The 25,771-nt window shown below is 42.0% G+C and overlaps 1 protein-coding gene across 2 annotated transcripts in view; it reads left to right on the top strand.

Annotated features, from left to right (window-relative positions):
- The window catches only part of ARHGAP10 (Rho GTPase activating protein 10), a 371,566-nt gene that overhangs the window by 232,026 nt on the left and 113,769 nt on the right, over nt 1-25,771 (top strand). For both annotated transcript variants that reach the window (XM_068279239.1, XM_068279247.1), the window contains exons 15-18: nt 2,029-2,116; nt 4,964-5,022; nt 8,645-8,750; nt 11,142-11,301. In XM_068279239.1, coding sequence (XP_068135340.1) covers nt 2,029-2,116; nt 4,964-5,022; nt 8,645-8,750; nt 11,142-11,301 — 413 coding nt within the window. The remainder of the gene's footprint in view (nt 1-2,028; nt 2,117-4,963; nt 5,023-8,644; nt 8,751-11,141; nt 11,302-25,771) is intronic.

The following is a 25,771-nucleotide window of genomic DNA, read 5'->3' as shown; positions in this document are numbered from 1 at the left end:
CTTAACCCGGGAAAAGACAAGTAACCTATTTTGATATGTTTTATATTTGTGGCACTTATCATGTAGAATTTGAGAAGGGTGAAATATGAAAAAAAATTGTATTTTCTTCACTTACGCCTATTCTTTCCATATCAAATGCCCGTGAAATTAAATCTTGAAAACAAATATTAACCAAAGAAAGCCTACATTGTCCTGAAAAAAACTACATGTGTATGTCTTTGATGGCATAAGTAATCAAAAAGTTATTGATGTATCAATAGTGACAGCTGAAATTACAAAATTGTCAGGCATCTTACAAAAGTGTCAGGCATCTTAAAGGGGAAAAAACCCTGGAATACGAAGTGGACAAGTCCCTGTTGTTCACAGGGTGGTGGCATAATCGAGGTAGAGTTATGTTCCCCTTGACCCAGACCCCATAACAGCCCTTATGGCACACCCCTTGGAGGAGTGAAAACCTCTAATCAAAACAGCATTCTGTAAAGCTGGTGTCTCTCCCAAAGGTAATCAAATGTCTTTTTACTGATCCAAGGATGTCCCCTTTTACCACTTATGTAGATGTGGTGCTTCAAAGTATAAATACATGTATGGAGACAACAAAAGAAAGGGGACTCTTTCAGTAATGAGATAAATGCAAATGATGCTTTAATATGGATAAACTTAAAAGTACAGTATGGTACATTCACTTCTGTAGGTCCTAATCCACGTAAGACCTACTAGCAAATCTCGCTTCCCACGTCGGTGGTACTTCAATCACAGTCAGCCAAATCATCAGGCAGTAGTGCCCGCTCTCAGCCTGTCCGGTTTGGCCTTCTGCCATCGTCAGGGGTGCTGAGAGGAATCAGGCAGTGTCCTTTATAAATAAAAATATAATCACTTACTGTCCCCAGTGTATACTATGTCTGCTCTGGCATCCGGCTGATGTGCTGGGGAGTTTCCGCCAGAAGTTCCCCATGCGTTTCAGCACATTATCCCAAAATCCTTTTCTGTGCTTTGTGATACAGTCATACATACACTATGCAAAACATTCACTTTATAGAACCCATGCACTATATTGACCATTTTTGTATTGTCTTAAGGATTTAATAGTTATAATCTACGATGCTTCTGCAGTGAATACATTAAATAGATAATGAGCAGCTCAAGATGCAGTAGACTAAGTACTTTTGCAGATACCCATCAACATGATGTACAGTAACTCTACTTGGAGTAAGCAAGTATCACATTACTACCATGCATTGGATAGTCAGTATAATCAGTCACCCTCTGCCCACCCCCCTGTCGATTACCATATCTGCCCATATGCCCCGAGACATAAACAAATGGGACTACTTGCCTGAGCAGAGTCAGTGTGCTAGTGGAGTGCTACAAGGGATGCTATATTATGCCAATACTTCCAACAACCAGTAACTTGTATAGGGCAGGGTTTGCACACTGTGCTGGAATTATTATTCATTTTTCTGTTAAAAAAAATGTAGTAAAAGCACAACCCTTGTGATTTTTCTTAGTACAGAATTTTTTGTTTGTGTTAAAATGGAGCTCCAAACAAATCTTCATTTTACTGTAATATTTCCAGTGAAAAAGATACAGCCCATGGTGTAAGGCTCTGTCCTAAACCTGCCATGATTGGTGGGTCTAACCTGCTGCGGCTATGATTATAACCCCATACTAAAAGTCTGTCTTTACCTTTGCATTATTTGAAATACACACCCAGGAGAAAGTCACTAATTAGTGGATAACTTAAGGATACTAAAGTTACAAAAATACTTTATTTACTATGACTATGCACCATTTACTCTTTTTATATTAACACACCGCAGTGGATTAACTTTGTCGGCTTTGACGAATTCTCCCTAAGAGAATATCAGGCATGCCCACCAGAAATGGTATACTGGGCACAACGCAAAGAACAATAATCCTTCGCTACTCCAACTTAAAAGAAAAGTTATGAGTGGATTTCTACTTTTTAAACAAAAAAAAAATTTGAAAAAAAATGTAATATTAAATGTGTGGTATTTTTTCTTCCTGGAGATGTGAAAGCTGGCTGCGATGTGGACCTAAGTGAATCTGGAGAATGGGAGGTGAAGACCATAACCAGCGCATTGAAGCTGTATTTAAGGTCAGTAGTCACTTTTCCATATGTACTGCCATGTTACTGTCATGGTTAGGAGAACAGTTACTGTTCAAAATATAGGACCATATTGACTATATATTACTATTATATACAGGACTGTGGAGTCGGTACAAAAATCTTCCAACGCCGACTCCTCAGTGTATGAAACTCCAACTCCAACTCCGGGTACCCAAAATGACTCCGACTCCTTAGTCTACCTAACAGGGCTGTGGATTTTGTACAAAAAACATCCAACTCCTACTCCTCAGTTTATGAAATCAACGACTCCGGGTGCCCGAAATTGCCCAGACTCCGACTCCTCGACTCCAACTCCGTCTCCACAGCCCTGATTATATATGGATAACCTGATACTTCAGTCTTAGGATCCCACAGAGAGTAGTCTACCAGTGCCTTATTTTCTGCTTTTTTTTTTTTTTTTCATAAAAGGAATATTGTTAAACTTTCACTGAACCTGTTCACATTTTGGTCAAAGTCCTCCCGAAAAATGGGTCTGGAATATCCTGTAGGCAAGTTCTGCCTGCTTTTGATGTGTCTGCCAAGCACCAATACTACAATAATCATCACCTCCAGTTCAGTTCAGCCTTGTGTATTCAGTGCACCCAGGACTGTTGTAAATATAAATCCCGTGTTGGCAGTGGGGTTGGTTTCACCAGGGGAGAGGACATATTGGTTTATTATAGCTGTTTGCTTAAGATTGTATGTTATTTGAGCAGAGCTTAGTTCAAGCTAAGCAAACAGAAACATGATTTGCACAATGACATACACGATTATACTGTGCAAAGGAGCCACCACAGAAACTATGTCCAGGATGATCGGATTGAGGAGGTATACTGTGCAGTATTTGTTTTGGAACAGTCTATTTATATGCAGTGTTAGCCCTTTATGTGTTTTATACTTGTATTTTGTGTTTAGAAAATAATGCAGAAGGATATCTACTTTGTAAGGTGTACTATTAATTAACAGTAGTTGTTATGATTGGAGAGTAGTCTAGGTTGGCTGTTTAGATGAATTTTACAGTACTTTTGAATGGTGGGGTTAAGGATTAGACATTCTTTGGGGCTGTTATCATGGTCCTGTCTCCTCAACTGTGAGAATGTTCTCACTTCCTGTGCAGACAGGGAGTGGGTAAATCTCTCTAGGAGTGATGGAGACTGAAACAAACAAAAAAACATTTTTGGTAGCATACAGAATGATTAGAATCCCTGACTTGTTTTTATTGTCATGTCACATTTCCTGTCCCCAGCACTACCAGCTTTCATATTAAAGCCACAAAACTTCATAGAGGTCCTAGGGGGAAGTGAGAGGCAATAGCTTTCTGGGAAACTGCACATGCACAATTTCTATGTTGATCTGTTAGGATGTTTGTTAGATGTAGCCGTTTTAATACAGCACAAAGCTGATGGCATGTAAAGGACTCCCACGGCGAAGCAATAAATCTCTCTTTACTTACGTGGGGCTTCTTCCAGACCCTAGAGGTCCTTTGGATCCCTCGCCGCAGCTCTGGTCTTTCCTGTTGTCCTGCTGGCTGCCTGTAAGTATCGCCGTCCCATCTGCAGGTCAATGACAGCGCGGGCACACGCAAGTGCCCGCACGCAAAGGTCTCCACGTCATCGGACACGTACTCCAAGTGCAGTACTATGGTGCAGGTGCAGTACACGCCCGGTGGGTGCTTGCATGCACAGAAGCCAGGGTTGTGGAGTCGGTATTTTGGGCACGTGGAGTCTGAGTCGGTGGTTTCAATAAACCGAGGAGTTGGATGATTTTTGTACCGACTCCACAGCACTGACCTAAGCGCCGACCGGCCAAAGGGTCGGCAATACTTACGGGTGGCCAGCGAGACACCGCATAAGACCGAAGCTGCAGCGAGGTACCCAAAGGACTTCTAGGAGCTGGATGTAATCCCAGGTAAGTAAAGATAGATTTACTGCTTCGCCTCCGGAGTCCATTAACCACTTAAGGACTGCGGTGTTAAACCCCCCTAAAGACCAGGCCATTTTTTACAAAATGGGCCACTGCAGCTTTAAGGCCTAGCTGCAGGGCCGCACAACTCGGCACACAAGTGATTCCCCCCCCCCCCCTTTTATCCCCACCAACAGAGCTTTCTCTTGGTGGGCTCTGATCACTCCCCCAATGTCTATTTTTTGGTACATATTTTTTTCTTTTTTTTTCCTAATAAATGTATTAATTTATTTTTTGGGTAAGAATGGTTAGCAGTAGAGTTGGAAACAGCAGTTATTTCCCACAATGCAACAAGGTTCACAGACAGAAACTGTCTGGATCATGATCTTGACATCATTGTGGGAGGGGTCACAATATCAGCCATAGAGACCCCTCTGATGATCTATTTTCAATCCTGGGTTAAAGTTCCTCATTAGCGCTTGATTTTATTTTTTTATGAAGCATTGCATTACTGCACGTCTATGAAATGCAGCTATAACTATGTACCTGTAATAGGGCATTCACGCTGCTTTTTGGTGCGCAGAGTAGGTTTTTCTTCTATTCAAAAGTCAAATCATTTATTTTAAAATGTTTTGCTGTGCCCTATCATATAGTGGGAAGTATGGCAGTTCACTGTTACTAATAAAATGTATGTACTCCAATTACTGTACTATACGTTACATTTCATGCTGCATAAATGATTGTGATGTTTTTTTCTGCAAGGTTTTAGAACAATAGTTGTATGTAACATTCCTCAGAGCTATGCAGCAGTTACCATGCCTTAATGCATCTCTAATTGTCTCTGTGTGAGCAAATACTAATGTTGCATAACCAGTATATTTGCAGTGACTCAACAGGCATTGTGTTAACTTTGAGCTGTCCTTGTATTTCCAGGAGCCTGCCAGAACCACTGATGACATACGAGCTGCATGAAGAGTTCATCAATCCTGCCAGTAAATATTAACTTTATTTATTGTTTGTTCGTTATCAGCAAGTCTGTGGCAGTAGCAAATTTACCGGTGTTAAAGGAGAATCCCAAACTGCACCAAGCTGTTTCCAACAAAGCAAAAATTGCCAAGGTTACCTATTCTGTCACTAGTAAGCAAATAAATATATAAGGCAATACGAGCTGGATTACTCTCTATCAGTTCATTCTTTATATAACTATTAAAGTTACACACTAAAGCAGCCACATTTGATGCAGCTGGTCTAAAAGAAAAAATATAAAAATACTGATCAGCCAAAACATTAAAATCGCATATCTAATAATGTGTAGGTTTCCCTTGTGCCACCCAAAACCGCTCTGACCCATAGAGGAATGGGCCCTATGTGAATTCTGAAGGAGTCATGTGGTACCTGGCACAACAGCAGAAAAATCCTTTAATTACTGTAAGTTGCAAGCTGTGGCCTCTATCGATCTGACTTGTTTTCCAGCCACATCTCACACGTGCTAATAATAATAATCCAAACATTTGTATGGTTAAAGCAAAATGGACGCTTTTAAACCATTGTTTTGCATTAGCAGAAGATCGGTATATGCCAGCAGGTGCTGGACACATACATATGCATGCATGCATGGCTGCCTAACGCCGCCAAAGGGCTGCCGTTAAGGGGTTAATTTCTGGGGAATTGGTTATCATACTAGGCTACCTTCTTTTTTTTTTTTTTTTTTTTTTCCCTGTGTGGTCTAGTTCTGATGCTTATAATAATTCTAACCTTTGGTAAGCGCTTTTCTCCTGTCAGATTCAAAGCAATTCAGAGGCAGCCACTAGAATGCACTCACCAAGCAGTAGCAGTGTGTTAAGGAGTCTTGCCTAAGAGCTCCTTTTCTGAATAGGTACTAGCTTACTGAATAGATCCCTGATCTGCTTACATGCCCATTATAGGCACATCTTTCAGAGCACTGCGCCATGCTGCTTTGTGCAGTTCCAAAGTTCATGAATTAACCTGATCAATATGACTTTTAGAATTCAGTTTTGGGTGTCATTAGGTGTTTTAAAAATGAGTTAACAAGATCACCTTCCTTATTCCTCCAACTTCAGTGTCCTCTGTAAAGTAGCCGTTACATATTTGTGCCATTCTTGACTTGGAAGTCATTCGCTTTGCACCTCAGCTGCTCCCCTTTTAGGTCACAGGAGAAACCATGTATTAAATAAACATGCTACTTAAAATGATGCACATTTTATAAATCTAGAAATAATGACTATTAAACATGGCTCTGGACACATTTATCCTAAATTGTAATTTATTCTTTCTTAGCAGAATATAATATAATGTGAATGAGAAATGTGTAAATGGATTGAAGTAGCTGTGGAATAGATGAGGTTTTAACTTGCTTGAGATGTTTCTCTGGTACCTTAGGCATTTTAATAATCAAATTATGTTGCTTATTGACCTGGATAGATTTCAGCAGAATGAGGAAGAAAGGTGATGTGCCCAGAATATTGAGTGATGTCTGAAGCAGTATGTGCTTCATCTTTCAACCTCTTGTGTTCTGCAGCTCTCATTAAACCATCTGTGTACCGGTTCTCCTAACGTCACACCGACTTTATGGCTCGGCCTCGCGTAGCCAGAGTGTGCGGCTGGGTTTAGTGGTGAAGTATTTCCAAATAAATACACCTCTGACTGCAGAAGCAGAGGCGAATAGAGAGGCAAAAGTTAATAATTAGTTACATTTTTGGGTGTAAGCACACAAACAAAACCAGTACATTTCTTGCTTCCTGCAGCAAATGAAATCTAATACAATTTGCTTTTGATCATTGTTATTACACAGCCTAGTTAGCTTAGGTTTAACAGTTTAGTGTACTATGCAGCTGATTTTATTGCTAAAGTCTACCTTCAGCTTAAAGGTTTTTTTTTTTAGATATGGAAAAAGTTGAGTAAGGGATTGATCTTTTGTCCTTTGTTTTTTTTATTGCTGTCTTTGCCCTGCTTTGGTAAATGTCATTTTGCATTCTGTCAGGCTTATGGTTCTTCATTAGTGATAAACAAAGACATATCCTAAAGCTAGGAATACACTGTACCATTGTTTTAAATAAATTGAATGTTATCGTGCAGCTGATGGCGCTGTAGATGGCATCCATGGACACATTAAGGATCTAATGAATACTCCACAAGCTTATTTTAGACAGTTTATTCACAACACTGGTTGTGCATAGCAGTAATTTGTTGGGGCATAGCAGTAATTGTTAACAATCAGATGGAAGATAGAGTCGCAGTGTGGAATTCTGATCAAGAGTTGATCGACTTTGTACAAGGTGGTAAAATGAATGTCCAGTTGTAAAATAATCAATTGTGTGCAAGACTGGGCCGCCATTGCATGGTGGATGGACACATTTACTGTCCTGCTTTCTGTGGTATGGAATAGTGCAAGAGACACTGTGGAAAAAGGCATTGGACTCAGTTCTGCACGTTCCGTGATGTACTACAAAAAGATTACACAGCAACCCCTAAAGGTGCCCACAAATGATAGAATCTTGATTGTACAATTTTACCACGTCTATGTAATAAGAGCGACTACCTAAATTATCCACTCAGTCTATTCACTGAGTTTACTCTTCTGCTACATAGATTTGGTAAAATTAGACAGTGAAGATTGTATCATTAGTGGGAACCTTAATGGTGGGAACACACAATGCAATTTCCCTCCCAATCGTCGGTAATCGGGCAGTTATTAAGAGGCTTCCCTCTACTGATAGAGGGAGGGAGATAATATGCAGTGCCGTACAATACATAGGATTACAGACAATAACAGGGGTGACCGACAGCACAATACAGGTAATAGACAATAGATACAACAATACAGGTAATAAAAAAGCAATAAGATGCACAACACAATACAGATAGTAATACAATACAATGATAATACAGCGACGTTGAATGTTTTTATCCCTACAGGTACACTTTAACTACTTGCCGACTGCTCCACGCCAATTGGCGTGAGCAGTGCAGCAGCTCCAGGACCGCTCCACGCCGTTTAGCGTGAACGGCCGTCTATGGGGCTAGCAGGAGATCGCACGCACGCTGCGCGCGCATCTCCTGCTCGGAGGGTGGAGCTCCGCCCTGCCTTCAGTCTCCGAGCGGCGATCGCCATCCTGGAGACTTAGACAGCAAAACCGCCGTCTAATAGGGTAGTACAGCTCTGCGATCAGCAGCAGCGCTGTACTGGGGACAGCCGTGTGACACGGCTGTCCCCCTGGGACATTAGAGAGCGGTCGGCTCTCACAGGCAGAAGCCTATGACAGCCGATCACCATAATTGGCTGGCTACGGAGAGGGAGGGAGGGGAGATAATAAAAAAACATTTATTATAAAAAAAGCAATAAATATATGTAAAAAACAAACATCTGGGGGCGATCAGACCCCACCAACAGAGAGCTCTGTTGGTGGGGAGAAAAGGGGGGAGGGGTCACTTGTGTGCTGTGTTGTACGGCCCTGCAGCTTGGCCTTAAAGCTGCAGTGGCCTATTTTACTAAAACTGGCCTGGTCACTGGGGAGGGGGGGGGGGGGGGGTTAACACTGCGGTCCTCAAGTGGTTAAACCTAACTACATATTTTTCTTTGTTTTTCTTCTACAGAAAGTGGAAGCCCGGAGTCTCGAGTAAATGCCATTCATTTTTTAATTTACAAACTTCCTGAGAAAAATCGAGAAATGCTGGACTTGCTCATCAAGCACTTAGCACAGTATGTAACCTCTGTGTCACCTCTGTACTACAAATTGCAGTGCTGCCTTTGTGTTGTTGTATTTTGCCTTGTGTATTCCATTCAAATAGAATGCTGGGAAGTTCCATTGACTCGGGTACTCACTAGGAACATTTATCATTGATATATTTTTAAAAATATTTGTTTATTAGACGTTATTGGCTGCAAAAGTTTGTTCTTTGAGTCTGAAAGATAGGTAGACAGATTACTTGATTAATCATTTCAATTCAGTGCTAGGCTCTGAAAGAGATTGTGTAGTATTGCTAACACAAGAACACGTGAAAATTCCTTCTGACAGTTCAAGTCCTTACATGAAACTTGGTGTTTAAATGAGTAGAAAATGCTATTTTAGAAAACCTTCAAAGCATAACTAAGAGAAAAAAAGATATTCTAACCAGTGTATCTTGGGAAATTCTGTTTTTTATGTATTCTGCGGTTCTTCAGGCTTAAAAATAGAGGGGATAAGGCAGCACTTAGGTGTGGGGACTGGGGCCCACATGCAATTCATTTTTCCCCCTGACTTTTCTCCTAAGTGATATTTTTACAGCTTGTCCATGAAATATGTTTTAAACCACCAGCAAGTAAGAAATTACTTAAAATAATGTCTATGGTACTTTTCCGCATACTATTTTGTGCTTTTTCAATTCTAGCGTGCTGAAAAATTATTTTAAAGATAAGATTAAAAATTATCTCCTAGGAGAAAACTTAGAAGAAAAGGTGAATTACATATGGCCCTGTGTGTGCTAAAACCCACCTTCTCTGCGCCAGAGACTGATAAGCAAAAGAAGGGTTTGGGTCAGTACCACCAGTAATCATAAAACAAGCTCTTTTATTGAAAAAGGTTAAAAATCCATACAGGAGTGAAAAGGAGCCAGCTTCTCAGATGACAGCTTGCTGTTTCAGGCAATTGCCCTTTGTCAAGCACTAGTAGTAACTTGGCTTATTGCTTGACAAAGGGCCATCGCCTGAAACAGTGCACTGTCCAAGAAGCTGGCTCCTTTTTGAATCCTGTATGGATTTTTAACCCTTTTCAATAAAATAGCTTGTTTTATTATTACTGGTGGTGCTGATGCAAACCCTTCTTTTGCTCATTCTGGCTTACACATGTGGAGTTTTAGGCAGATGTGCAGAGCTGAATGCAACTGCTGAAAAATCATAATACATACACCAGGTGGGGTCAGATGCAGGATACTATATGGACTTCTAGGTTCCTCCATTAGTGCTAAAAAATAGACGAGTGAAAAAAGTGGACAGATAGATACATAGATAACATGTATATACGGTACTTATGTCAGTGAGCTGCATTAAGTATTTTATGGAAATCTCACATGATAGTTGGTCGCCCCTTTCCAATCATGACTGTTACCAACGTTATGTTTGAACTACATTTCCCACAATGCCATTCTCCCTCAGCCACTCTGGGAAATCCCTTGAGCATAAGTATGGAGATAAGCAAATGATCATGTGATCATGGGTATTGCATATAGCGAGAAACCATTGTTTTTTTTTTAACCCGAGGTGGGATTTACTTATGCTAGTGGGGCACAGAGGCTGGTTGTGCACACTAACACCAGCCTCTGTTGCCCCATGGTTTGCCACCAAGACCCCCCCCCCCCCCCCCTGCGCGCCGCTATACCCCCCGCTGTGCTGGCGACACGCAGCGTGTCGCCAGCACAATGTTTACCTCTGCCTGTCTGTTAGCGCCGCTCCCCCGCCTCCTCCGTATCGGCGCTACCCGCCCGAGTCCCTTCCCTCCTGCTGATTGGAGGGAAGTGACGCGGGCGGGTAGCGCCGATACGGAGGAGGCGGGGGAGCGGCGCTAACAGACAGGCAGAGGTAAACATTGTGCTGGCGACACGCTGCGTGTTGCCAGCACTGCGGGGGGTATAGCGGCGCGCAGGGGGGTCTTGGAGGCACACCATGGGGCAACAGAGGCTGGTGTTAGTGAGCACAACCAGCCTCTATGCCCCACTAGCATAAGTAAATTCCACCTCCGGTTCTCTTTAAAAAAATGTTGCCATAAAAAGCATAGTAGGTCAATTTTGCAACTTTAAAAATCTCAACATAAAAAACATGGCTTTTGTCAACTAAACAGCTTTAATGTTAGTAAGTTTGAGGTATTGGCACTTGAAAATTCAAACTTACTAGATTTTGCATGAGGCTCCTGCTTTTGCAGTCCATTCATGTTGTGTTGGATTTCCTTTGTCAGTGCCAACTTCAATGAGATTCTTCTAATGTGCCAAAGTAGCTCAGGTTTTCTGTTGGTTAATATTCCAGGACTGTTGCACTGAAATGTTTTCACTACTGTAGTTAGTTGTCAGAATTCCATACACAAGCACATATAGTAATCATACTTTTCCTTACTGTTTCAAGTGTTTCTAGTCATGCCAAGAAGAATCTGATGACAGTTGCTAATCTGGGAGTGGTGTTTGGTCCTACTTTGATGAGACCTCAAGAAGAAACTGTAGCGGCCATTATGGACCTGAAGTTTCAGAACATTGTTGTTGAAATACTTATTGAAAACCACGAAAAGGTATTTACCACGCTGCATGTACGCTACTGTTGCCTGAAAGGGATCCTGTCAGGATGATTGTTTCCTGGCACAGGTGCCAGTGCATGTACACTGGAAGCAGTGCTATTTCTAGGCTGGTAGCTGTTGATGATGCTGCAAAGCTGACCTGCCCCTGGAATTAAAACAAATTCCACTCATAGGAAGTGACAATTTCCAGTACTGGGTGACAGTCAATCAGTAAGGACTCCACTTTTTTTTTTTTCCTTTGCATTTTTGAAATCACAAGAAGCATGCCTTTTCCACAGAAAACCCATCGTAGCATCCCTAATTATTTGCTGTGTATTTTTTTCCAAATGTAATCACAAATGTGACCCATAGAACTGATATTAAAAATGGAAAAAAGGTTCGTTTTTTTTTTTTTTTTTTTTTTTTATTTATAGATACAAGTGAACATTTGTACATAGTAGGGTGAGTGAGTTAATGAACCGTAATTCCTTTTTGTGATATTTAGAGTACTTTGTTTCTTCTTTTTCATAAACACAGTGTTTATGAATGGAAGTGAACACCTTCAACCATAGTCCATATTGCAGTATAGAAATATATACTATATGATTTTTTAAATATTTATATGTATAGTGTGAATGGGCCCTAACCGCTTTTAAAGTTTAGCTACTTGCCATCTAATATTGCCTAAACAGTAGTATTACAGAAATGTAGTTTTGAAATTAAATAATTTCTTTTCTACATGATAAAACCCTTCAAAGATCACCTGAACAGCTTCTGAAGACAAAATCATTGCTTTGGTGCTGCCAGATGCTACATGGAAAGACATCACCCAATCCTTCCTTTCCTTGTTTGCTGAGTTCTGTTAGGGAGTGTGTAAGGACTGCTCCTTACAGCATAATAGGGGGTATGCGAGAAAGGTCAGGTGACCTGATCATTTCCATACAGGATCTTTACTTAGGCTGTTGAATCCCGCACACTGGGATTGGTGTAAATACAGTAATGCAATTACAGACTGTAAGACATAAAAGGCATTTTCATATATACTATGCCTCATATAAATGGCTTTAATTACCTATCTGGTTGCAAATGCAGTTTGAATTTGATATTAAGAGTTGTGTTAATAGTCCATAAGCATGTATACATTGCACCACGCTAGTGTAAAGGTTCTTATGTTAGTCAGCAGCTAAGCTTGACATGTATACAAGAAGCAAAGCTTCCCTATACTGAGCTTGTGAACTTGTGAGGATCCTGTAATATCAAGCGAGCAATGCTTTACAAAGAACCCATATTAAGATTTGATTGGATTTTCTTTCTTTAGCACAGTTTCAATTTCTCCCTGGTGCTGTTAACAGTAAACTGATTGTTTTTCAGGGAAATTCTACTTTCATTAAAAATGCAATAAGCATATGTCAGTGCTGCAAAAGTATTTTTTTTTATTTTTTTGTAATTTATTGTTATTAAAAATGTGTTTTCTTTTTCTTAATTTTAATTTGCAGTCAGATATTAATTTCTAAAAACTGTAAACTTAAATGTCTCTTCTATTTAACGGTGAAACATGTAGTCTTTGGAGTAGAGACTGCCCCCAGATTTCTGTCTCTGTGCATGAATAATTATCTGCACAGAGGATGTGGGGCCCTGATGCTAATCATTGGCCTCAGAATGTGACATGCCCAGCTGACATTCCCTATTACATAGCTGCGGTTTGTATGCACAAAAAGACAAAGTAAGCAATAGGGATGGTCAATGAGATGCAAATAATTCTGAGTTGGTGCAGAATTATGCAAATTCTGTATGTAAATGTATGCAGCTTGAAAATGGACCAATCAAATTAAATCTTACTGGGATTTGATTGGTCCATTTCCAGGCATTTTCAAGCCACATAAATTTACATACAGAATTTGGCATAATCCTGCATCTACTTGGAAATATTTGCATCTCATTGTGCATCCCTAGTAAGCAAGCTGCAATTATATTTGTTGTTGAACTTGGTAATGTACAGTATAGCTTTGAACTAAAGGAACTGCTTTTATCTCAAAAAAAAAAATTAAAGTTGAACTTGAGACAAATGCAGAAAAAAAGTCTGTAGTTTAATTTAGTTACGTGTAAAGTATAATGGAATTCAGCCAATATAAGTACCTGATGCTAATTTTTCAGTTTAGAGCAGCATTCAAGAGATGAACTGGCTGTGGATGCCCTTCCCTAAGTTACCTGACATGAAAACGCGGGCATAGCTTCTTAATCTGCTAAACTACGGTATCTCTCCTGCCCCCCTACCCCCACCAACATTACAGATTGTAAGCTCACAAGAGCAGAGGCCTCCCCCTATTGTTTCTTTGCTGTCTTGGTACTACTAAATCAACATTTCCTTCTGTTGTTGTTCTGGTCGTGGTTTGGATATTGGTTAAATATGTATTTATGTACATCTTGCATAGTGTTACAGAACGTGATCATTTAAACGGAAAATGCAACAGAAAAAGAGAATTTAAAAATGCATTGGAGTTATAAGTCTAAGGGCCTTTTTCCACTACCCTGCGATTTGCGATTTGATTCTGATCGCAAATCGCAAGTTACATTAAACTAATGGAAACTGCAGCAGCAATTTCCATTAGTGCGATCCATTTGCGATGCGATTTTGGCCAAAACGCGATCGTCGTCCTGCTGTGTTTTGGATGCGATTGAGCTTTACTATAGTGTATAGTGGCTCAATCGCATGGTGGTAATTGAAACACGATTGCGATCGCAGTCGTGATTACAATCGCGATCGCATTTCATAGTGGAAAAGAGCCCTAATGGTGGAAGCTGAATTACTAGAGGTAGAACAAAAGAAGGATTTGGCAATGTGCCGCTACTCCACCTTGTCCAATCGATAGGCTGGAGGAGGGCTTTTGTTCAAGCACTGGTTTCTATACAGTCAAGGGAAGAAAGGTGTCTAGTCAAAGGACAGAATTAAAATTATTTTAGCAGGTAAGACATTTCATGTATTCGATATCCTTTCATCTGTGTATAAAGCTGTCTGCCTGGAGCTTAGTTTCGGCATAGAAAAAGTAAAGGAAATGCATATTTTTCCCTATAACATCATTCTTTTGTTGCTGATTCTGCCTGATGTGTTCATGTAGCCAATGCACTGCACAGCTCTCAAAAATCAAAGTTCATGTGAGGTGATACGAGGAAGGGCCAGGAAGACCGTTTTCATTGGTAGGACAAAAATCCTCTGCATGCTGGCAGTGACCCAGGGCTGACAGACTAGACAATTGGCTTGTTACAAGTATGGATCAGTAAAATACAATAGTTTATACTGTAGTGCACTACACCTCTTAAGCCAAGGATTTCTGACATGCTAGATACTTCACAAAGTTGTTTATGACAAAGATATGTGGCATTATTAAAGCCAGTAGATTCCTGTGCCTGGCTTGAGCTGTCGTGGTAGTTTGTGTTCACATCAACTCCACATTACTCTAAATTGGCTGGGCCTAGGAAGATTGGTGTAAGCTTTTTACTCTGCTTTGTGACGCATTGCTACGACAGATAAAAGACACGTGGAGAAACAAACTTGAATTCAGAAACCATAATTTTGAAATGCCCATAAAGAAAGTTGTAATGGCCAGCAACATTAAGTTATTGCATTGTAGCTATAGGGACCGTGGTAGGATCCTTACAATATGGAACACTTAACAATTTATAAAACACACTTTAGACTAGTCCATAGTATACGTAATAAATAGTTGTTTTTTTAATCACCATACTGGGCATAGTAGGTAAATCCAGCAATCCTTAACCTTCCCTTTTTATAGTGGTTTAAAGTGTACCTGAGATGAATGGGGGGAAAAGGATTTTTACTTATCTGGGGCTTCCTACCGCACATGTAGTCCCTCAGCTCCTTTGATGTTCTGTTGCTCCCATCTGCTATGCTGTTGACAGCCCCGTAAAGTCCCTGACACAATTGCACACTACTGCACATGTGTGATCCTTGCCGTACACACTCCGATTATTCTTAACATAACCCTTGGTAGAGCATTCTTTAAAGCGGATCAGGGATGAAAAACTAACTATAACAAATGAAATATCTGGCTAGTAATACCTCCCCCTGCCGAGACTGAGCTCCCATGTGCCCTTGCTACTGTCTGAAAATGCCAAGGCTCTCTGAAAAACTGTGGGCGAGGCTTGTTTAGTTTATAGGGAATTAGAGTATTACAACAAAAACAAAAAAGTATTTGGCTTGAGGAATGCCCTATAAACAATAGAAAAGGAACACAATTATGCAATGAGTAAAAGTTCATCTCGGATCCACTTTAAGAAACCTCTAAACTGAGGTAACAAAAGCCAATTTTAGTTAGCAATAGAATTGGGGGCTTCAACATCTCTTCATTTTGTCCAGTCATGTCTGGTCCACTGAAATATCCTAGTAGCTGATATCCCAGCTGGAAATAAGGGATTATCAAATAAAGGGGTAAAAGAGCTGATAATTGGGGCCAGCTTTAACCATGGTCAAAGATGATCCCAACATTTCAATGCATGGACACTTAAGAATGGAAGCTCAGTCTTTGAGGGTCTATTTGGAGGCGGGATCCAGGGAATAGTTTTCAGATTGAGAAGGGATATAGACTCTAAAAAAAATAGACTCCCTGGCCACCCTGAATGAAAAGTTCCATTTCACTACTCTAGATAACAAAGCTGCCTTATGATAAAAAGAAAAATCTGGCAAACCCAATCCACCTGATTGCGTAAAGGAATCATCAGGGAAAAAAATAAAAATCAGCTTTACTCACCTGGGGCTTTCTCCAGCCCCTTGCAGCCGACTGTCCCACGCTGACCGCGCCGCTGTCCGTGGCAGGTGCGCGGTGACAGACCTAGCCCGGTTTTAAACGGGCTAAGGTCACTAGTTCATAATATTTAAAACCAGCTGGCCCTCATGCTATAATGGATAAGTGTACTGGTTAAGGCTTTGAGTCTGCCAGAAGAAAAGTGTGATAAATGTTCTGTCTTGTTTAAAATTGGCCAATCAAAATTACATGTGTGTAATAGGCTAGGGTCTGATTCATATTTGTGAGGGAGAGTATCCATGCTGATTATCCTCCCTCTAAAACCAGACACTGTTCTAAACCTCTGGGTTTGTATATAAATACACGGTCAGGGAGCGGCACAGTTAAGGCAGTTAAACACCACACCCCCTTTCCCCGCATTTAGTTGTAGAAACTGCTCGCATTCCTCTGAGTCTGTTTACAACTTCACAATAAAAGTAGTGATAGGTTGAGACTACACACCTGATTGAGCTGCTTCATATAACGCCTTTAGTTCAACCTACAAAACCCTGAAAAAATTAAAATGTATTTATGCAGGTGTGAGCACAACAATACTAACACATAACCAGTAACCCCCAAGGATGCCCGGTTGGGCTATTATAGACTGTCCAGTGATCACACCTGAACTTACAGGGATATGGAGGCAGGCATATTTATTTCCTTTTAAGCAAATGCAGCTTTCCTGGCTGTCCTACTTAGCCTCTGTCTCTGAGGCCACATTCGCAGTGACCATTTCATTGCATTCCCTGTGTCAGCAGGAACTCAATGGATTGGTACAGTGGCGCTGCACATTATGCTTGCATTGCGTCGGGTACAGTGAAGAATATAGTCAATGAGACATATGCTTCGCTTTACTGTTAACTAACACGTTTAGCAGTAACGCACTGTGTGTTTTGATGCCGCAACTCATTATACCTCAACACAGCCGCTGCACTGTGAATGTTGAAAAGGCGGTGCATTGCAGTACGATAGGCTGCATTACAAAGCAGCCATGACTCCGTACTGCAACGCACCACTGTAAGCATGGCCTGATACCCCAAACAAGCATGCAGATCAGGTGTTTCTAACTTGTTTCAGATGTGTAGTTCAGACACTACTGCAGCCAAAAAGATCAGTAGGACTGTTGGGCAACTGGTATGGTTTAAAAGGAAATAAATATAGCAGCCGCCATATCCCTCTCAGTTCAAGTTTCCTTTAGGTTGGTTGGTTGTTTGTTTTTTTAGCATTCACCTGGGTCATAATGGAACACAGATAGGGATGCAGACAGCTTCAGTAAATAAGCAGTTGAGTGATTGCAGTGTCAAGCAAGTGCCACAAAGGAAAACCTTTAAAGAGACTCCGTAACAAAAATTGCATCCTGTTTTTTATCATCCTACAACTTCCAAAAGCTATTCTAATGTGCTCTGGCTTACTGCAGCACGTTCTACTATCACCATCTCTGTAATAAATCAACTTATCTCTCTCTTGTCAGACTTGTCAGCCTGTGTCTGGAAGGCTGCCAAGTTCTTCAGTGTTGTGGTTCTGTGATGCATCTCCCTCCTCCAGGCCCTCTCTGCACACTGCCTGTGTATTATTTAGAGTAGGGCAGCTTCTCTCTTCTCTCTTATCTTTTACAAGCTGGATAAATCCTCCTCTGAGCTGGCTGGGCTTTCACATACTGAGGAATTACATACAGGCAGAGCTGTCTGCACTCTGCAGGAAGAAACAGCCTGACACTTCAGTGGAAGATAGCTGCAGGGGGAAAGAAACTCACAAATGATCTCTTGAGATTCAAAAGGAAGGGTGTATACAGCCTGCTTGTGTATGAATGTATTTTCTATGTGTGGACATACTGTACATCAATCTACTTCCTGTTTTGGTGGCCATTTTGTTTGTTTATAAACAAACTTTTAAAAACTGTTTTTAACCACTTTTAGGGCTGGTTCAGACGGACGTTTGGAGGCGTTGCGTTTGCTGGCGTCGCGTTCAGCAGCGTTCGTGTGCGTTTGGATGCGGTCGCGGTTTTTCTTCCCCTAGGGGGACATTAGCCGTCGCGGTTAACCTCCCCTGGAAGCTACATGTAGCTTCCAGGGGCTCCTTGAACGCCAGGGAAAATCGGGACCCGAACGCTGCGTTCGTGCAAACGCGCTTGAAAGCTTGGTACAAACGCTCCCATACACTTGAATGGGAGCGTTTAACACCAAGCCCTGAACGCTGGCTGTAAACGCTCTGCAAGCGTCCGTCTGAACCAGCCCTAAATGCGGCGAGGAGCGGCGAAATTGTGACAGAGGGTAATAGGAGATGTCCCCTAACGCACTGGTATGTTTACTTTTGTGCGATTTTACCAACAATACAGATTCTCTTTAACCACTTCCCGACCGCCGTATTGACAATTGGCGGCCGGGAAGTGCACCCCCAAGGACCGCCGTATTGACAATTGGCGGCGGTCCTTGTAGGGGCATGGGCGGAGCGATCGCGTCATCAGTGACGCGATCCTCCTCCTCCGCCTGGCGCCGCTCACCCGCCGCAACATCCCGCCGGCTATACGGAAGCGCCGGCGGGATGTTAACCCCGCGATCGCCGCATACAAAGTGTATAATACACTTTGTAATGTTTACAAAGTGTATTATACAGGCTGCCTCCTGCCCTGGTGGTCCCAGTGTCCGAGGGACCACCAGGGCAGGCTGCAGCCACCCTAGTCTGCACCAAGCACACTGATTTCCCCCCCCCCCTGCCCCAAATCGCCCACAGCACCCATCAGACCCCCCCCTGCCCACCCCCCAGACCCCTGTTTGCACCCAATCACCCCCCTAATCACCTATCAATCACTATCTGTCAACGCTATTTTTTTTTTTATCCCCCACCCTGCTCCCTGCCCCCTCCTGATCACCCCCCACCCCTCAGATTCTCCCCAGACCCCCCCCCCCAGACCACCCCTCCCTGTTTACTGTATGCATCTATCCCCCTGATCACCTGTCAATCACCCATCAATCACCCGTCAATCACCCCCTGTCACTGCCACCCATCAGCCAGCCCCTAACCTGCCCCTTGCGGGCAATCTGATCACCCCCCCCACACCAATAGATCGCCCGCAGATCCGACATCAGATCACCTCCCAAATCCATTGTTTACATCTATTCTCTCCTCTAAACACCCACTAATTACCCATCAATCACCCATCAATCACCCCCTATCACCACCTGTCACTTTTACCTATCAGATCAGACCCTAATCTGCCCCTTGCGGGCACCCTATCACCCGCCCACACGCTCAGATTGCCCTCTGACCCCCCCTTATCAATTCACCAGTGCATTAATTACATCTGTTCTTCCCTGTAATAACCCACTGATCACCTGTCAATCACCTGCCAATCACCTATCACCCATCAATCACCCCCTGTCACTGCCACCCAACAATCAGCCCCTAACCTGCCCCTTGCGGGCAATCTGATCACCCACCCACACCAATAGATCGCCCGCAAATCCGACATCAGATCACCTCCCAAATCCATTGTTTACATCTATTCTCTCCTCTAAACACCCACTAATTACCCATCAATCACCCCCTATCACCACCTATCACCACCTGTCACTGTTACCCATCAGATCAGACCCTAATCTGCCCCTTGCGGGCACCCAATCGCCCGCCTACACGCTCAGATTGCCCTCAGACCCCCCCCCTTATCAATTCGCCAGTGCAATATTTACATCTGTTCTCCCCTGTAATAACCCACTGATTACCTGTCAATCACCTATCAATCACCCGCTGTCACTGCCACCCATCAATCACCCCCTGTCACTGCCACCCATCAATCACCCGCTGTCACTGCCACCCATCAATCAGCCCCTAACCTGCCCCTTGCGGGCAAACTGATCACCCACCCACACCAATAGATCGCCCGCAGATCCGACATCAGATCACCACCCAAGCGCAGTGTTTCCATCTATTCTCTACCCTAAACACCCACTAATTACCCATCAATCACCCCCTGTCACTGCTACCTATCAGATTAGACCCCTATATGCCCCTAGGGCACTCAATCACCCGCCCACACCCTCAGAATGCCCTCAGACCCCAGCCCTGATCACCTCGCCAGTGCATTGCTTGCATCTATTCCCCCCTCTAATCACACCTTGAGACACCCATCAATCACCTCCTGTCACCCCCTAGCACACCTACCCATCAGATCAGGCCCCAATTTGCCCCGTGTGGGCTCCTGATCACTCGGCCAATCCCTCAGATCCCCCTCAGACCCCCTTCCGATCACCTCCCCAGTGCATTGATTGCATCTATTTTCCCCTCTAACCACCCCCTGAGACACCCATCAATCACCTCCTGTCACCCCCCTAGCACTCCTATCCATCAGATCAGGCCCAATACAACCTGTCATCTAAAAGGCCACCCTGCTTATGACCGGTTCCACAAAATTCGCCCCCTCATAGACCACCTGTCATCAAAATTTGCAGATGCTTATACCTCTGAACAGTCATTTTGAGACATTTGGTTTCCAGACTACTCACGGTTTTGGGCCTGTAAAATGCCAGGGCGGTATAGGAACCCCACAAGTGACCCCATTTTAGAAAAAAAGACACCCCAAGGTATTCTGTTAGGTGTATGACGAGTTCATAGAAGATTTTATTTTTTGTCAAAAGTTAGCGGAAATTAATTTTTATTGGTTTTTTTTCACAAAGTGTCATTTTTCACTAACTTGTGACAAAAAATAAAATCTTCTATGAACTCGCCATACACCTAACGGAATACCTTGGGGTGTCTTTCTAAAATGGGGTCACTTGTGGGGTTCCTATACTGCCCTGGCATTTTAGGGGCCCTAAACCGCGAGGAGTAGTCTAGAAAACAAATGCTTCAAAATGACTTGTGAATAGGACGTTGGGCCCCTTAGCGCACCTAGGCTGCAAAAAATTGTCACATATGTGGTACCGCCGTACTCAGGAAAAGTAGTATAATGTGTTTTGGGGTGTATTTTTACACATACCCATGCTGGATGGGAGAAATTTCTATGTAAATGGACAATTGTGTGTAAAAAAATCAAACAATTGTCATTTACAGAGATATTTCTCCCACTTAGCATGGGTATGTGTAAAAATACACCCCAAAACGCATTATACTACTTCTCCCGAGTACGGCGGTACCACATGTGTGGCACTTTTTTACACCCTAAGTACGCTAAGGGGCCCAAAGTCCAATGAGTACCTTTAGGATTTCACAGGTCATTTTGCGACATTTGGTTTCAAGACTACTCCTCACGGTTTAGGGCCCCTAAAATGCCAGGGCAGTATAGGAACCCCACAAATGACCCCATTCTAGAAAGAAGACACCCAAAGGTATTCCGTACGGAGTATGGTGAGTTCATAGAAGATTTTATTTTTTGTCACAAGTTAGCGGAAAATGACACTTTGTGAAAAAAAACTATTAAAATCAATTTCCGCTAACTTGTGACAAAAAAATAAAAACTTCTATGAACTCACCATACTCCTAACGGAATACCTTGGGGTGTCTTCTTTCTAAAATGGGGTCATTAGTGGGGTTCCTATACTGCCCTGGCATTTTAGGGGCCCTAAACCGTGAGGAGTAGTCTTGAAACAAAAATGACCTGTGAAATCCTAAAGGTACTCATTGGACTTTGGGCCCCTTAGTGCAGTTAGGGTGCAAAAAAGTGCCACACACGTGGTATCGCCGTACTCGGGAGAAGTAGTATAATGTGTTTTGGGGTGTATTTTTACACATACCCATGCTGGGTGGGAGAAATACCTCTGTAAATGACAATCTTTTGATTTTTTTACACACAATTGTCCATTTACAGAGGTATTTCTCCCACCCAGCATGGGTATGTGTAAAAATACACCCCAAAACACATTGTACTACTTCTCCCGAGTATGGCGATACCACATGTGTGGCACTTTTTTGCACCCTAACTGCGCTAAAGGGCCCAAAGTCCAATGAGTACCTTTAGAATTTCACAGGTCATTTTGAGAAATTTCGTTTCAAGACTACTCCTCACGGTTTAGGGCCCCTAAAATGCCAGGGCAGTATAGGAACCCCACAAATGACCCCATTTTAGAAAGAAGACACCCCAAGGTATTCCGTTAGGAGTATGGTGAGTTCATAGAAGATTTTATTTTTTTGTCAAAAGTTAGCGGAAATTGATTTTAATTGTGTTTTTTCACAAAGTGTCATTTTCCGCTAACTTTTGACAAAAAATAAAATCTTCTATGAACTCACCATACTCCTAACGGAATACCTTGGGGTGTCTTCTTTCTAAAATGGGGTCATTTGTGGGGTTCCGTGAGGAGTAGTCTTGAAACGAAATTTCTCAAAATGACCTGTGAAATTCTAAAGGTACTCATTGGACTTTGGGCCCTTTAGCGCAGTTAGGGTGCAAAAAAGTGCCACACATGTGGTATCGCCGTACTCAGGAGAAGTAGTATAATGTGTTTTGGGGTGTATTTTTACACATACCCATGCTGAGTGGGAGAAAGATCTCTGTAAATGGACAATTGTGTGTAAAAAAAATTAACAAATTGTCATTTACAGAGATATTTCTCCCACCCAGCATGGGTATGTGTAAAAATACACCCCAAAACACATTATACTACTTCTCCTGAGTACGGCAATACCACATGTGTGGCACTTTTTTGCAGCCTAACTGCACTAAGGGGTCCAAAGTCCAATGAGCACCTTTAGGCTTTACAGGGGTGCTTACAATTTAGCACCCCCCAAAATGTCAGGACAGTAAACACACCCCACAAATGACCCCATTTTGGAAAGTAGACACTTCAAGGTATTCAGAGAGGGGCATGGTGAGTCCGTGGCAGATTTCATTTTTTTTGGTCGCAAGTTAGAAGAAATGGAAACTTTTTTTTTTTTTTTTTTCACAAAGTGTCATTTTCCGCTTACTTGTGACAAAAAATAATATCTTCTATGAACTCACTATGCCTCTCAGTGAATACTTTGGGATGTCTTCTTTCCAAAATGGGGTCATTTGGGGGGTATTTATACTATCCTGGAATTCTAGCCCCTCATGAAACATGACAGGTGGTCAGAAAAGTCAGAGATGCTTGAAAATGGGAAAATTCACTTTTTGCACCATAGTTTGTAAACGCTATAACTTTTACCCAAACCAATAAATATACACTGAATGGGTTTTTTTTTATCAAAAACATGTTTGTCCACATTTTTCGCGCTGCATGTATACAGAAATTTTACTTTATTTGAAAACTGTCAGCACAGAAAGTTAAAAAAATCATTTTTTTGCCAAAATTCATGTCTTTTTTGCTGAATATAATAAAAAGTAAAAATCGCAGGAGCAATCAAATAGCACTAAAAGAAAGCTTTATTAGTGACAAGAAAAGGAGCCAAAATTCATTTAGGTGGTAGGTTGTATGAGCGAGCAATAAACCGTGAAAGCTGCAGTGGTCTGAATGGAAAAAAAGTGGCCGGTCCTTAAGGGGTAGAAAGCCCTAGGTCCTCAAGTGGTTAAGAAACGACAACTACAACTCATGATGTATTGAAAACTCTTGCTGTGGATGCTACATGTAGCTGCAGCCACAAACCCTCTAATTAATCCACTCCAAGCTTGCTGGACAAGGAAAATGATTTAAAGTTAAACTAGAGTCAGCATAACAATTGGAATATGTGGCCATAGAGGAGAGTAACATGTCCTGAAGAGGCGTGTATACCACATGAAGCAGCTGTAGACCAGCTTTTGTTGTATACCGTGGTGAATAAACTAAGATTTGTATGGAGAGTGCCGGAGTCCATCTTGTCTTTTGGTCCAAGGACTGTACATTTTGTTCTAGGAGATCTGAGCCTGAGGGAGCAGAGTCTGTTCTTTCCCATACAGTCTGCCCTATAAAGAGTTGCTGGGGTCTCCACAGAACCATATATTCAAAAAGAATGCTGCAGTAATTTGGTTGCCAGAGTAAGCTGCTAGTGGAATATTGGTAAAATTACAGATATTCCACTAATAGTAAAATATTGGTAATTTTTACCGAAATGTTACAAGCACCTAATTCTGTCCTCACATGAGCCTTTACTGTTGCCTAACCCTAACTGACCCCAACTGATGCCTTTAACTTCAACTGATCCCCGCCGCAAAATGCCTAAGGGCCTGTTTCCACTACACGCAGATTGGATGCAGAAAAATTGACTCCAATGAAAGCCTATGGGCCTGTTTACACTAAACATGATTTTTCTGATGCAGATTTTCCCATAGGCATTCATTGGAGTCAGTTTTTCTGCATCCAATCTGCGTGTAGTGGAAACAGGCCCTAAGCCTAACCAACCCTACAAACTAATGGCTGAGCCTAACTGTGCCCCCCCTCCACACACAGATTAACTGCTACTAAATACTACTTCTGTGGCGCTTCCCACACCTAAAAAACCTTATTTACTCACAGAGCCTCTCCTCCATTCCTGTGCAGGGCTGGCTGATAAGGGCAAGACCACAAGATAAACAGGTTAGTTTTAGCCAAATGCCTTATGCTAGGTACACCCCATACAATTTTCTGGCAGATTTACCTGCCAGATCGATTATTTCCAACATGTCCGATCTGAATCTTGATCGATTTTTTTTTTTTTTTTTTCTCCGAAAAAATTTTGATCTCTTTTTTTTTATCTTTTTTGATCGATTTTTGTTCAGTTCTATGAAAATCGATAAAAAAAAAGAAATTAAGATTCAAAAAATGATAGAAAAATCGAAATTCAGATCGGTCATGTTGGAAATAATCGATCTGGCAGGTAAATCTGCCAGAAAATTGTGTGGTGTGTACCTAGCATCATACCACTTGTAAATGATTTAGCTGTGTTTTGAAATCTGATGAATTAGGCCTCGTTCACATCTGCACAAAACACAAAAACGTGTTAAAGCGCATGGTAAAAAATGCATGCGCTTGTGCGTGCTTTAGTCCACGTTTCTATGCGTTGCGCTGCGCTTCTTTAAAGCACGTTTTGCTTACTGTAGCAGCAGCAGTTGTCAATAACACTTTGTTTTTGTATGTAAATATATTTTTTTCTCCAATTAGGGGTAAAAAACGCATGCGCTTCTATGCGCTTGTACGCGCTAAAAAAAGCGGACCCATTCACTTGCATTGCTGTGCGCTTTACAGCTCAGCGCACAGAAATGCATGCAACACTACGTTTCTGTAACGCTGCTCAGCGCAGCGCATAGATGTGAACCAGCTACATTTAGTTACATGGAAAAATGAATACCTTGCTGATCGCACAGGGCAGTGCGCTGTGGAAAGCGCACAGAAACGGCCCTGATGTGAACGAGGCCTTAAACTACCCTACCAACACGAGCTAAACAACGAGGATTAGCAATTCCTAATGTTAAAATGGCTTGCCTTGCTGCAGCATTTGTAGGAACTGGACTGGAATCGATATAGATTCCATGCGCAATATGTGCAGCTGGAGCCTTGGGAAAGCTACAGTTTAGACATGTATATGGCAAAAGCAAAAATTAAATAGAGATGAAAATAAGAAAAAAAAATTACTGATATACATTTACAGTGAAAAAGAGACTAAGCTGCTGACAGTAAGGAATGACTTCACTCCTTTTATTTATAACACTTTATTAAGAAGCTACAGCTGGATTTACTCATTTAGGACCACAAGGTTGGGACAGGCCTTATGTGTAGTTAAGTTTGGAAACTTTTTTTTTTTCTGGTTAGTCAGCTAAGACTGTTCAC

Source organism: Hyperolius riggenbachi, chromosome 1 (genome assembly GCF_040937935.1).
Source record: "Hyperolius riggenbachi isolate aHypRig1 chromosome 1, aHypRig1.pri, whole genome shotgun sequence".
NCBI classification, from domain to species: domain Eukaryota; kingdom Metazoa; phylum Chordata; class Amphibia; order Anura; family Hyperoliidae; genus Hyperolius; species Hyperolius riggenbachi.
Note: the sequence above shows the minus strand (reverse complement) of the source record. Positions and strands in the feature narration are given on the sequence as shown.